Source organism: Onychostruthus taczanowskii, unplaced genomic scaffold, assembly GCF_017590055.1.
Source record: "Onychostruthus taczanowskii isolate IOZ18803 unplaced genomic scaffold, ASM1759005v1 scaffold67, whole genome shotgun sequence".
NCBI lineage: Eukaryota > Metazoa > Chordata > Aves > Passeriformes > Passeridae > Onychostruthus > Onychostruthus taczanowskii.
In genome coordinates, this window is record NW_024504455.1 from 675,955 (window position 1) to 690,214 (window position 14,260).

Here is a 14,260-nt window from a genome sequence, read left to right on the forward strand (position 1 = left end):
CCAATTAAGATCAATGCAGTCTCACCCTGTGCAGTCTTGATTTCCAAGATCTTAAGTGTTGGTTATCTGTTCTAACTTCACACCACACTCTGAATCCTGACAGTGCTGATCTGCTTTTTGGGAGGAAAATGGGCAATTTAGATAGCCTGGATTTCCTGGTCAAAGGATTTCTTCAGTTCATAAATGGTGCCATGCTGGGAATGTCTCCTGGCATATGTGTGATCATCTGGAATGAAATAGGTGAGAAATTCCTGCTCCTAATATAGAATTGAGAAAGTCCTTCTAGGAGAGGCTGGTGGGAGTGTGTGTATAGTTAGACCTCATAACATCTCCTACAGATCCTGCAATAAATAAAATAAACTTCCTGAGCCTCTCTGCTTTCCTGTGCCACTGCAGTAAATAATGCTTTGTCTGGCTTGGGGAGTTGCAGCAAAAGAGACTGGCAGAGCCTTCAGTTAACCAAAACTAATCCCTAAATTGGAAAATCTGTCCCCTGTGATACGAATTTCAGTGCTGTTTTAAACAAGATTAAATCTTCCAAGCACAGGAGTGGGAAAAATCTGTGAACCGGCGTCACAGATGAATCAAACATTGGCTTTTCTGCAGCAAATTCCTTTAATATGTGGATTGGGTTTTTTCCCCCAAAACCCCCTAACCTGGAGCTGTTTTCACTCCCACCTGGCACGGGGTAGGAATTGGGGATGTGCAAAAATGGTGGAGAACGTGCGTGGAACACTGATTTATATATTTATTTGTTATTAAAGATTGTGTTATTTTAAGGAAAATTTAAAAATCTGGAAAAGTACAGCTTGGTAGGACATCTCTGTCTTCATTAATTCCCTTTTGGGGCCCTTCTCATTGTGTCTGTTGATCACTGAATCAGAGAATGGTTGGAAGGCACCTTAAAAATCCAATATTCTTGAGTTTTTTCTGGAAGCCCACTGAGAAATGTGCCTGAACTCACTGAAGGATGCCTTGAGACAGAAGAATTTGCCTGGGTTTTCACAAAACCAGCAAGGCATGGCAAGGGCTCCCTCAAGGACAGACCCAAAATAGCTTTTGGAGAGCTTGCCACAAGCTCTGCTGCTTGCATGTGAATAAGGGGGGGAATTATCTTTATATATACAGGGGGAAAAGCTCAAAGGTTTTAAAATGTTTTCCTTGGCTTGTTTATCAAATCAGTGTCATCCAGTGCATGAATATCAGCAAAGCTCAGCCCAGAGTGACCTTTAAAGAGCTGGAGGGTGGGATTTTTGTGGAAATGTTGGTCTTTGGCATAAAAGATGCCTTAAAAGCCCCAAATATATGCAGGAATATAAGCTGTATTTAACTTATATGGGCAAGGAGGTGTTAGACCCAGATGGAGAGGGGGAGAAAAAATCCCAACAAACAGCGGGAAATTGAGGTTTGAGGTCTTGGGGATGTGCAGACTGCCAGGCATCCAGAAGGAGGGGAATGGTTTGGGTTGGAAGGGACCTTGAAGCCATCCAGTGCCACCCCACCATGGGAGGGGACACCTTCCTTATCCCAGGCTGCTCCCAGCCCTGTCCAGCCTTTGGAACACTTCCAGGGATCCAGGGGCAGCCATGGCTTCTCTGGGCAAAATTGGATGTCTTGATTTGGCTTATACAGCCAAGAATTTGGAATTTCTAGCAGAAAACATCATTTTTGGCTCAGAAAAAATGAAATAATTCCAACTCTTTTTATTGCTTTATTTTGGTTTCTTTTTTTTGTATGATGAAGGATACAAGGAGGAGCTGTATCACAGGATTGGTATCCAGGGTGATGCATAATAAAAAATAGTCACAGTTAAAAATAATTATAAAATTAATTCACAGTTAAGTAGATAACTGGTGTTATCTCTTCCCTTAGCATGGAAAGGTAGGCAAAAACTAGTATTTTTTAATGTTTCTGTTGTCACTATGTTGGTTACATTGTTTTGCATAATTAAAAAGCCAGGGGAGTTCACCAGAGAAAAGAGCATTTTCCAAAAAGATCGATGTGTGCTCAGGGTCTGGAAGGGAATTATGATGGCAGAGTTGCTCATTGTCTTTTCCAGTCTTCATCCTTCCTTGCTCATTGTGGGAAGAGAGAATTTGTTGGAATATTTTCCCTGCAGAATTTATTTCAGTGTTTTCCCTGTTGAAATGAAAACACTTGTGGATTGTTTAAGGCCAAGGAGTGAAAACCAACCAGGAGCCCATGGAGATGGTGCTGGTGGGAAGCACTTTGAAAACACTGATTGATGTCCTTGTGGTTTGGGATTTTACCCGTGGTATTGGAGCAGGGGCACGGAACAGATTTACCTGAGGGATTTCTGTGTGTGTTTGTGTGTTGAGTAGGATTTGAAATGCTCCTGCACGCTGAATGTTGGTGCTGGTGTGGTCTGTTTGCAAAGCAATTAAAATACGTGGTGGTGGTGGGAGGAATAAATGGTGGGGATGGGTGGTTTGGCTCTGCAGGATCTGAGCACCTCAGGGGAAGCAATAAGGAGTAGGAACATCCCTAATCTGCTGTGTAATCTTCGCCATGTGATAGCTACTCATTTAGGCTAAGCCCAGGGGAGGGAAGATGCATGAGAATGGAAAAATTAATGAAACAATTGCCTCAAAAAAAAAAACCCCAAAACACCTAAACAACCACCAACAAAAACCCCTCACCAAACAGAACCCCAGCTCCAATTCTGGAAATGTCCCCTCTTCCTTGACAGCTGCAGAAATGCTCCTCCAGCCCTCCATAAGATGAATCTGCATAAATGAGCCCTCTGCCCTGACCAGGGGAAACTCGGGACATTTCCAAATTTGCCTTTGGAAATGCCTCTTTACTCCACTGAGTCTCCTCAGCTGGGATCAAGTGGGATCCTGTTGACACTGACTTCTCTTTTCCTCCACAGTGGGAGCGCCTCTGGTTCCTCATCCTCACCTCATCCTTCTTCCTCACCCTGGTCTGGTTTTACTTCTGGTGGGAAGTTCACAATGACTACAATGAAATCAACTGGTGAGTAGAGCTTCCCTCAGGAAATTTGGGTTTTGGCCATCGTGCACCTGCTTGGCACAGCTTTGGATTCATCCGGATCCTTTGGATGGAGCTGTAATGATGAGAAAGGGAAAAGTGGGGCTCAAGGAGAGCTGCTTCTCCTGATCTGCGTGTAGATGTAACGTGGCCTCACTCGTGGCTGGGTTTTTGTTTGTTTGTCTTGATGGTTGGCTGGATTTGAAAGTGACTGAGCAATTTGGCTGCAGCTATTCCACAAAATATCCATGGCAGAAATTCAGCCTGAAGCACATGGGTGTGGAAAACATTGCACAAAGTTGGAAGGAGCTGAAAAGGAGCTTTGCAGTGGGATGTGCTGGAATTTAGGGTGTTGCCAGCTGCCTCCAGTGCTGGAAATTATTCTCCCTTTTATTATGGGCAGCATCTTAAAACATTTTGACAGCACCTTGGGCTGTATTCTAACCAAACTGCTTTGACATCATCTTCTTGTCAAACATAAGATGTAAAGTGTGTTTTGAAGCACAGTGGGGAGCTGATCCCTTAAGTAAATCATCTGCTTTAGATGCTGGAGCTGTGTGAGGGAGAGTGTTTACCAACATGGTGATGTGAGCTGGCTCCTCCCAGGAGAAAATGGGTTTTTTCTCTTTGCTCACACCCACACTGTGTGAAGTGAAACCAGTACCATGGCCCTGGGTTATTTCTAACAGCAGCATGATAAAAATGCCTTTTTTAAAAGGAAATTTTGGAGCCCCTCTCTTCTTCAGTTTGTACCCTCAGTAAAGGATGTGATTGCTCCAGTGCAAAACCAGCTCTGTCTGAGCTCAAAGTTGTGAGGAGGCTAAAAACATTCCTTCAGAAATGAAGGAAAGCTCTGGGAATCCTGGGAATGGGCACTGCAGCTGCAGTGTTGCCACATTTTGGGTCCCCAAATATTCTTGCAGAAATTGGGGGAGATGTGCAGGTCTGCTCTGGATGCAAGAGGCATTTGGGATTTAACACATCCAGATGTCACCTGCAGCCCAAAACCCTGTCCCTGCCGTGCAGCCCAGGGTGCTGGAAGCACATCCACTGGGAAAGGATTCCCTCTGGTACAGCACAGGTCTGGAAGAGGCTCTCTGGGTGGAAAACAGCATTTCAGTGCTGAGAATGGGCCAGTGCTTTGTGTGTGCTGGAACCCCAGCTAGATCCCTGCTCCACACACACCACCAGAGGTCGAGCAGGGTTCCTGGAAAACAGCTGTGGAAAGGCTGGGGAGGAGGAGGAGAACACAGGGTGGTGAGGTTTTAATTACAGCCATGCCAGTTCCAGGCAAGGGGGAGAAATAATTTCCATTGGGTCCATGCAGGCTGAGCCTGGCCCTTCCCTTCCAGCACAGCTGCATGGGCTCTGTGAAAGCAGAGCAGTTTGGGGCAGACAGGGTGTGAAGGACTTGAAAGCATCACTTTATTCCCAGCAGGGCTGTGAACCTGTTGCTGATGAGGCACAGTGAGGTCCTGGTGTTTGGAAACAGCACCTTTGCTGTTCCTCTGTCGTTGTCACTTCTGGGTGGTGTTTTTGAACAAGATTTCTTTGCTGCTTGCTCCTGCTGCCTTCCTCTCTGCTCCACCGATTTCTTGGCAAGCTCTGGCAAGCTCCCAGAGGAGGGGAAGGGCTCTTTGGGCATGGCTCAGTGTGCCATGCCCAAAGAGCTGCCAGGGCCTTCCAGAGGAGCTGGGAGAAGGAGTTGCTGTGATGTTGGTGTGAGGAGCTGCTGAGCTCCTTCCTGCCCTCCAGAGCTCATCCCTGGCAGCTCTCCTAGCTCCTGTCACCTTCAGCCTGTCCCACCAGGTGGAGAGGGACTGGAGGAGAACTTCCTCCATCTCTGGGACTTGTTCCAGCTCTGCACCACCCACTAAGAGGAGATTTTTCAACCCAAACCTCTGGGGGCCTTGACTCTCTGCCACACTTGAGGAGCTTTTTCATCTTTACACCTGTGTGTCAGGCAGCTTGGGCAGCAGCTAGGACATTTCAGCTTGTAAGGACCAAAGTGCTTTTCTGGGATTGAAATGGATTTTAGAAGGACAAGGCAAAATTTTGGGTCAGCATGTGTTGCTTCAGGCTTTTAACATTGAGGTCCTTGTTAGTGAAGGTGCTTTGTGCCTCTTAAATATTTTTTTTAATTTATTGCTTTTGGTATTTCCCTTTGTGGTGTCTACACTTGATCTGCACTGAGGTGTGTAGTGCACCAGAAGGCTTCACTCCAGCTCAGGCAGGCTGTGGGGATGCTCTAATTTGTGAACCTGCCTGTGTTCCCCCTGGAGCAGGACCATAAATGCAAGTCTGAGTAGCAAATGTTTTCCTCCTTGGTTCTGGAGAAAGCTCATCTGCTTCCTAGCTGCCATGGACCCAGCAGTTTTAAACAATCATTTGCACATCAAGGGAAGGCCTGGTGCTCTCAGGGGGGCATTGAAGGGACATCAGAGCAAAAGCTTAAATGGACTGAGGGCTAAGGAAGCTCTGGGTGGTGGCATCAGCACAGACTTCAGAGGAGCCCTCTTTCCTTTCTTCCCTCTTTTTTCTAGCAGCATGTCTGGATCCCTGCAGATCCCTGGTTTGTGCTCTTTGACTCCCTGAGCAGAACCTGGACCTGGGCCAGAACCTGGACCTGTTGAGCCCAAGGATTTGCTCTCCAGGTCCCACAGGGGAGCTTTACTCCTGGACAGAATTAGAATCAGGGAATATCCTGAATTAGATCATGGAGTCCAGCTCCTAGCTCTGTGCAAGACAGCCCCAAAAATCACCCCAGAGTTTGTCCAAATAGACCAGAGGGTCTGGCTGATGAATGATGCTGGATTTGAGTGCTGGGGAGGAGACTGAGTCTTTGACCTGCGTTTATATAATGCAGCATTTCTGTCTGTGACAAAAAAAAAAAAAAAAAAAAAAAAAAAAAAAAAAAAAAAAAAAAAAAAAAGCCCAGACAGTTCCTTGAACGAGCTGATTCCACCCCAGAACCATCCTGTCCTTGCTGTGCCAAGTGGTTTGCATGGAGATAATGTCAACCCTGATCCAAGCCAATTTAGGGATGTTGTTTTGTTTTTGGTTTTTTTTCCTAAAAATCCAGAGGGGAAATTTGAATCCAGGTCAAGTCTGAACTGTCAGAAGCTGCAGGAGGGGTTCTGGGGTTTCTCTGCCTCCCTCTATCCAGTTAATTTCCATAAGGGAATAAAGCACTGGGTTGTCACTTGTGCTTTTTGCTGCCTATCTCTTTTCTGGAAAGATCTGTTTTCTAAAGTCTTGTCTAACCCCACTGGAGCTGTTCTGGTGTTGAATCCCTTCTTAATCTCTCCTTCCCACTTCTCCTCCAGGTTTTTGTATAACCGAATGGGATATTGGAGTGACTGGTCCATTCCAATCCTTGTAACAACTGCTGCTGGCTTTACCTACATTACAATGTTACTGGTGAGTACAGTGAAATCCCATTTCTTAGAGGTCTGTGTGTTGGCTTTAAAAAAGCCACGAGCTCCTCAGGCCATCAACAACTTGAGGAGTTTTCTCTCAGAAGTGACTCCTCTCTCCTTCTCTTTCTCTTAGCCTGAAGTTGCATAAAATCCAGAGTGAGAAACTGATGGTCTTTGAGTTCAGATGCTCAAAAGTAAAAGACAGATACCCTCAGGAGAGGAAAACAGTTTTGTTATCCATGGTATGGCCCAGTTTCCACTTCTGGGCACAAGTGGCAGTTGTTTCCCTTTGTCCCAGGGTGCTGGGACCTTCAGGGAGGTGTCCATACAGGTGGCACTGCTTCCTGCAGCCCCAGGATCTGTGAGCCAGACTCTGAACTCCCTGCTCCTTGGAGGGCAAAGCTTTTTCCTCCACATCCTTGGCTTTGGAGAGGATCTGCTGGCCCATCCTGCCCCCACTCCTGCTGTCCCCTTGGTTGGTGACGTGTCCCTGCTTGCTCAAACACCACAAAGGGTGGTGATGTGCCTCTGTCTGACTCTCTGTTTGTCCCTCCCAGATCCTGGCACTGTGTCACATAGCGGTGGGACAGCAGATGAACCTGCACTGGCTGCACAAGGTAAGTCTCAGCTCCAAGGGGAGCAGGGTCTTGGGAATGCCTGGACCCTGAGGAGCAGGCAGAGGGTGGCACTTCTGTCACTGAGTCCTTGGGAAGAGCATGAAATGTCTGTGGTGCGTGTGCAGCCTCATGAGCAAACTGCTCATCAAAGCCTGGGGGCAGAGAATTTGGTGAAATGCTTTTGTCCCTTGCTGGTAGAGAGGCCACCTGTGGAGATGGATAGAGCAGCCTGATTCAGTCCCAGCTCAGGTGCTCCAGGAACCTCTCTGGGGCTCCTTTCTGTGCTGAAGCCAGCCCTGCAGAGGGGCTGAGCAGGGGTGAAGCCGTTCAGAGTGTGCTTGGAGGGACCAGCTGGGGAAGCCTTGGGAGAAGAAGATGTAGGTGTTGGAGCTGAGGGTGTGCAGGGTGAGGTTTGCTGGGCCCAAGGGGATTCGTGTGTGAAGCGATTTGGGAACCACAAGAAAAGATATTTGGAGCACAGAAAGGGAGGGGAAGGGGGTGCAAGGAGAGAAAATGGGTTGGCAGGATCCCATTGTAACTAACTGGAAATGGAGGGGACCAGTCCTGACTCTGCCAATACCCAGCTCCTCCTGGAATTCTCTACATGATGTAGGATTAGAGCCTGAACCTCCCAGGACAGGGAGAGCAGGCAGTTCCCCACCCTGCCTTTTTCTTTTCCTTTTTTTATTTTCCTTAGAGATTACAGAAACTATGCTTCCTCAGGGGAAGAGGATGCAATCAGAGAGAGGGGGCAGGGACTGTCTGACTGCTACTGCAGCAAATAAATTATCAATTCCTGAGTCTGACATAGGTTTCTTTATCAGGGAAAATGGTATTTTTCAGATATGTTGGTGGGCTGAGATGAGTAAGTCCAGAAGAGGGATGTGCTGGTGATCAGTTCTACCCTCTGGACTCCTACCCTTCCTCCCTTTCTTCCAAGAAGCCCCTTTTTCATCACAGCTCAGATGTGTGGCTCTGTCTCTTCCCTTCCCCACACCTCCCTCAGCTTCCTAAGGATGCTGAGATACAAGGCTGGAATAAGTTAATATTTTTCTGTACTGTACTGAATTAACTTCAAATATAGATGAAGGTGTGTGGGAAAGGCTGGTATGGACAAAGCACACAACTCCTTCCAATTTTCTCCTGTAATTCTGTGCAGAGGGTTGTAAGCCAAGTGGAAGATGAGTGTGAGGGGAGAAGAAGCAATAAATTGGATCTGATGTGAGGAGTGGAGATTTGTGTCCTGACACATCTGTGCCACCCAGCATGGCCACACCAAGGGGAATTAGGGCTCTAGAAAGAGAAATCCTGTCTACATGTAGCAAAGGGGTTCTGTAAATGTTGGCAATGTGGGATTTTATTTGCTGGTCCAGGTATTAAACCTGACATTGGCCTGGAGGAGCCCTGTGCGCCTGGAATGTGATCCATTCATTTCTGGGGATCAATTTTCTGCCAAGTGTCCCCTGCAGGTTTTGGATCTGCAGCAGCATCCTTTGGCTCTGGCAGAGCAGCAGAGGCTGAATATCAGGCACAGGCAGAGAGTGGGGAATTATTTTTAGACAGACAGCCCAGATTTTCAGCCTTTGCAGCTGGAGTTATTTCCGTGGCACTTTTCCATGGTTTGAACTTTTTACCTTCACCACGGAGGTCGCGTTTTCTTTTTGGCTGCTTTGCTCACACCTCTGAGTGCTTCCACGTGAGGGGGAGGCTGGGGGAGGTCCTGGTGGGCTGAGGTCTGTCACCTCAATGCCACCACTGTCCCTTCCCCAGCCCCAGTGTCTGTTCTAACACGAGCCCAACCTCCTTCCCCATGAGTCTTTTTTCAGACCTTTTATAACACGCAAAGCTTTTCTCTCTCCATTTCCCAACCTATAATATATATCCCAACCTAATTTTTATAATAACCACAGTCCCCAGCCTGTAAATACCCTCTGGTTTCTTGCAGATTGGCCTGGTGACAACCCTGATAACTACTGTGGTGACCATGTCATCGATAGCACAGCTTTGGGATGACGAGTGGGAGATGGTATTTATTTCACTGCAGGTAAGTTGTCTGCAAGGATGCTTCCCTGGGGGAGGAAAGGGGCCAGTGCAGCTAAATTCCCTGGGATTTATGTATTTCTGTAGGATAAAACTCTGTCTTGATGGTTGTCACAGCCCAATTTGAAATCTTGGCAATGAGAAAATTGTTTTAAGGAAGACTTGTGGTGTCTTGCAGGGCTAGAGAAGTATGAAAGGAAGATACCTACAGACTTAATTTCTTACAGTTCCTTTTTTCCCTCCTTCCTCAAAAAAAGAAGTCCAAAAATATTTTGCCCATTTTGCTTAAGAGGTGCTTGCTTCTGCTGACGTGTATTCGGGAGTATGCAAATCTATGCAAATGCAGGGGGTGGAAATGGCATTCACACAAGTGACTAACATTTCTCCCAAGTGCTTTATTTTATTGGGATATTTTAAAGATTTAGGCAGGGAGTTGGAGAGCAGAAGCACCACTCAGATGATGCATCTCCAGCTTTGTGTCATGGTGCTGCACCCTGCTGATACAGTCCAGAGTGTTCAGAGAATTCCAGAAGAGTTTGGGTGGGAAGGGACCTAAAATTCCATCCAGTGCCACCCCCTGCCATGGGCAGGGATACCTTCCACTAGCCCAGGGTGCTCCAAGCCCTGTCCAGCCTGGCCTTGGATATTTCCAGGGATCCAAGGACAGCCACATCTGCTCTGGGCACCCTGTGCCAGTGCCTGCCCACCCTGATCCTGAATTTTTTTCCTTATATTTAGTCTGAACCTACACTATTCCAGTTTAAAACCATTCCCTCATGTCCCACTGCAGCTGACCCTAATAAAGTCTGTCCACATTTTCTTACAAACCCCCTTTAAATCCTAAAAAGCCACAATAAGTTGTCCCTGGATTCTTTTCCAGGTGAACTCCCCAGCCTGGTTCCAGAGCAGAGGGACTCCAGCCTTGGAGCAGCTCTGTGGCCTCTTCTGGACTCCCTCCAGCAGCCCTTTTCCCAAATATCTGTGCTACTGGGGGAGAAATTCCCCTAAAAGGGGGTTAGAGCTTTCCTCCTTTCCCTTCAGAGCAGCCTAAATGCCAGAGGCCATGGCAGGATTGGGAAGAAGCAATGGCCAAAACACAACCTGCGAAACCAACACATTTTCGAGGTGCTGGGGTGTTTTTAATCACATTTTCCTCTCCTGTTCTTGTGCCCTGCAGGCCACAGCCCCTTTCTTGCATATAGGAGCCCTGGCAGCTGTCACAGCACTGTCGTGGTTGGTGGCAGGGCAGTTTGCACGGACAGAGAAAGCCAGTGAGTACTCCTGTGTCCCTGCAGGCTGGGGACTGCCTGCTCCTCTTGTTTCTCTTCTTTCCCCCCTTGTTTCCCTTTCCCCCCACCCTTGTTTCTCTTTTTCCCTCCTCATTTCTCTTTTTCCCTACTTGTTTCTCTTTTTTTGTTCCCCTTGTTTCTCTTTTTTCTTCCCCTTGTTTCTCTTTTTTCTTCCCCTTGTTTCTCTTTTCCCCCTTGTTTCTCTTTGCTCCCATCTTATTTCTCTTTGCCCCCACCTTGTTTCTTTCTTCCCCCATGTTTCTCTTTTTCCCCATGTTTCTTTTTTTTCCCCTTGTTTCTCTTTTTCCCCCCTTCTCTCTTCCCCCCACCTTGTTTCTCTTCCCCCCCCTTGTTTCTTTTTTTTCCCCCTTGTTTCTCTTTGCCCCCATCTTATTTCTCTTTGCCCCCACCTTGTTTCTTTCTTCCCCCATGTTTCTCTTTTTCCCCATGTTTCTTTTTTTCCCCTTGTTTCTCTTCCCCCCTTGTTTCTCTTTTTTTCCCCCCTTGTTTCTCTTTTTTTTCCCTCCTTGTTTCTCTTTTTTTTCCATGTTTCTCTTTTTTTCCCCCTTGTTTCTCTTTTTCCCCCTTCTCTTTTCCCCCATGTTTCTCTTTCTCCCACCTTGTTTCTCTTTTTTCTCCCCCCTTGTTTCTTTCTCCCCCCCTTGTTTCTATTTTCTCCCCCTTGTTTCTATTTTCTCCCCCTTGTTTCTATTTTCTCTCCCTTGTTTCTCTTTCTTCCCCCCTTGTTTCTCTTTTTTCCCCTTTGCTTCTGTTTCCCCCCCGGCTTGTTTCTCTTCCCCCCTCCTCTTTCCTCTTTTCCCCCCCTTGTTTCTCATTTTTCCTTTTCCTTTTTTTTTTTTTTTTTTTTTTTTTTTTTTTTTTTTTAATTATTTCAATAAGCCAGGAAGCTGTTTTTCCCTCTCGCTTTCTGTTCCTGGATTATTTTGCTTGTTTTAAGAAAAAACAGTGCTATTTCTTGATCTCATTTCAGACTCATTTGACTCATGGAATTTATCTTACCTGGAAGAGTTTACAGGCTTTTTGGTGCAGACATGGTGGTTTAGAAATAAAAGAAAAAAAATCCAGAATATCCATGAGAACCTACAGTCACTTTTAATGGAAAATAGGATTTTAATGTTTTTGAAACATCTGCAGGCCTTGGTGCAAGTCTATTCTTGCCATTTCTTTGTGGCATTTCAGCTTTTTTTTTCTGAACAAATTTTTATGGGTTTTTTTTCTCTGGTTAAACTGAATTTTCAGAGCCTGGTCGGTGTTTGGGTGCTCCTGGGTGAGGATCCCATTCTGTGTCTGCTGCAGGTTTGGGTGCTGGTGACACCTTAAGGTGCAGGACACAGCATGAGGTCCCTTAGCCAGGTGTCACTGAGTTCCTGGATTGCTCCCTGAGTGATGGAGATAAAAATCCCTGGCAGGGTTCCTGGACTTACTTTCTGCCTTGTGGGAACATGTGTGAATGAGCCTAATAGATGCTGGAAGCAAAAAGGAGCCTCTTTATGAGTGAAACCAGATCAGCTGTGGCCAGGAGCTGAGCTGGCCCTAAAAATAAAAAAAAACCACTGCCTTCTCTATCTTGCATCCATTGCAAATATTTGTTTTAAGGGGTTTGGTTTAGGTTTTTTTTTGAGGCAGGGGATTTTGTGTGAGTTTTGGGGTTTTTTTGCTGTTTTTTTATTATTTTTTTAAGGTTATCCCTTGTATTCCAAAGCCTTCATGGGTTTTCAAAATAAATAATAATTTTTAAAAAATTAAAAAATCAAGTCTCCTGTTGCAATATCTGTGGTTTCAAGTGGCTCCAGGTATTTTAGGAGTTCAGAGCTGCCTGTTGTTTTTTAGAAGGAGCACACATCTGTGGGGCACAGGGCATGATTCTGTTGTTCTGTCAGCACCTTCCAGAGATTCCCAGGGAGCCTGGGCTTGGTGGGAAGTCACTGATAAACGGAATTTGGGTGGCATGGGAGGCAGTACTGCTCATCTGGCCCCAAGCACTGCAGCTCTGTCACAGCCCAGGGATTTATTTAAACATCTCCAGCTTGCTCAGTAAAACATTATTGCATTTTTCTGGTGCACATCTCAAGGCAGAAGCAGCTGAAGTGGCTTTGCCCTGAAGTGGGTGCTGCTGGTGAAGCACCAGTATAAATTTTAGAGGCACTGAGGTGGTGCCATGGCTTATTTTTAGCTGTGTGTGACTGGTGAATTATTTCTCTCGTCAGGCAGGGCAAAATTTGGAACTGTCCCACCCAAAGGGTGGAAATGCCAACAACATTTTGAGCTGCATTTCTGGGAGTTGAAGCAATTCACTTATTGTTTCCCCAATACAAAATGAAGTGAAAACCTCTTTCAGCATTTGATAATTTATTTTTTTTAATGTTTTTCCCTGAACACAGAGCTCTGCTCTCACACTGCAGGCACTGGCAGCAGATGAGCCTCGACAGAGGAGTCCTGCCTTTGTTCCTGTGGCATGAGGAGGTCAGGGCCAGCCTTTTGAGCTTCTCTGTGTCTCTCTGTCCACCCCAGCCTCGCAGATGCTGATGTTCACTGCATACCTGGCAGTTGTAGTTGCACTTTACCTCGTCCCCCTGGCCATCTCCTCCCCCTGCATCATGGAGAAGAAGGCCCTGGGACCCAAGCCAGCCATCCTGGGGCACCGAGGGGCTCCCATGGTGAGTAGTGACCCTGTGCTGCTGTCACCTGGCACTCTGCAGGGCATGGGTGACAACAGATACAGTCTGGAGGCACTCCTGCTGCCTGGGATTGCTGTGGAAATAAAGCAGGGCTTGGGGCAAGTGACACCCCAGATGTTTGAGGTGCAAGCAGAAGGGCAATTCAGGCTGGTTTGTGCCACTGCATTCTGCTGGCTTTCATAGAATTGTGGAGTCCTTCCCTTCATCTTCTCTTCCATCCTCATTCTCTTCCCAAACATTGCCACCATCTGTTTGGGGTGGCTTTTTTCTTCAGGCTTTGGTTTGTGCTGATTTGTGCAGGTGAAATTAAGAAGCACTTGCTTTGCTGCACAGCTTCTTTACATATCAAAAATGAGAGCAGTTAACCTGGCTGCTGGCCTGATTGATAGCAGCAAACCCTCACAATGAACATCTTCTGCCAGAGCAGGAGAAGGGCTTGTCTGGGAAATAAATCTGTGTCAGGTCAGATCCTCTTTCATGAAATCAAGCTTCAGCTTTCTTGTGTGGGCAGGACAATAATCAGGTCTCATCTCCTGCATCTAGTTATTAAATCCCTAATGGCTTTTGCTTATGAGTTTATCCTCTTGTCCATTGTAGGGTTGGTGGTTTGTTGGTTTGGTTTTTTTTGGGGTTTTTTTTTCTGGTTTGTTTTGTGCTTTTTCACTATTTTTCAGTCAGGCTGAGGAGTTTACTGAAAATCTGGGTCACAGAATCCCAGAATGGTTTGGATGGGAAGGGACCTTGAAGACCACTGAGTTCTGAGCCCCTGCCATGGGCAGGGTTAGTTATGGATGCTCTCTAAAATACGGGGATTAAAGACATGTTTTATTTTGTGTTTTAAACAGAACTCTTATTGCCTTGGAGTGTTACTCACCTGGCATGATGGGACACTAATGCTGAAATCCAATGGCCTGGCAGATCCCCCACTAAGCCCCACACAGGGAATTCCAAAGGGCATAGTTTTACACAAAAGAAAATTTCATTTCTTAGGTATTACTTTAATCCTACCTTGTAGGGTTTTTTGGTCCAGTTTGTGGCTCACAAGGAGATAAACACTGGAGAGATGAAGAGGAAAAAAAAATCTAAATGATGGCCATATTTCCAAAAGGACAAGAAAACTCCCTTAAATCTTGTTGATGAAACAAAATATCAGATTCTTTAGTGCATAATCACAGAATTCCAGA

At 46.3% G+C, this 14,260-nt stretch overlaps 1 protein-coding gene across 4 annotated transcripts in view; it reads left to right on the forward strand.

The window, feature by feature from the left end:
- The window catches only part of GDPD5 (glycerophosphodiester phosphodiesterase domain containing 5), a 99,268-nt gene that overhangs the window by 68,002 nt on the left and 17,006 nt on the right, over positions 1–14,260 (forward strand). For all 4 annotated transcript variants that reach the window (XM_041420989.1, XM_041420988.1, XM_041420987.1 and 1 more), the window contains exons 3-8: positions 2,894–2,997; positions 6,339–6,432; positions 6,989–7,048; positions 8,994–9,092; positions 10,266–10,359; positions 12,910–13,055. In XM_041420989.1, the coding sequence (XP_041276923.1) occupies positions 2,894–2,997; positions 6,339–6,432; positions 6,989–7,048; positions 8,994–9,092; positions 10,266–10,359; positions 12,910–13,055 (597 nt within the window). The remainder of the gene's footprint in view (positions 1–2,893; positions 2,998–6,338; positions 6,433–6,988; positions 7,049–8,993; positions 9,093–10,265; positions 10,360–12,909; positions 13,056–14,260) is intronic.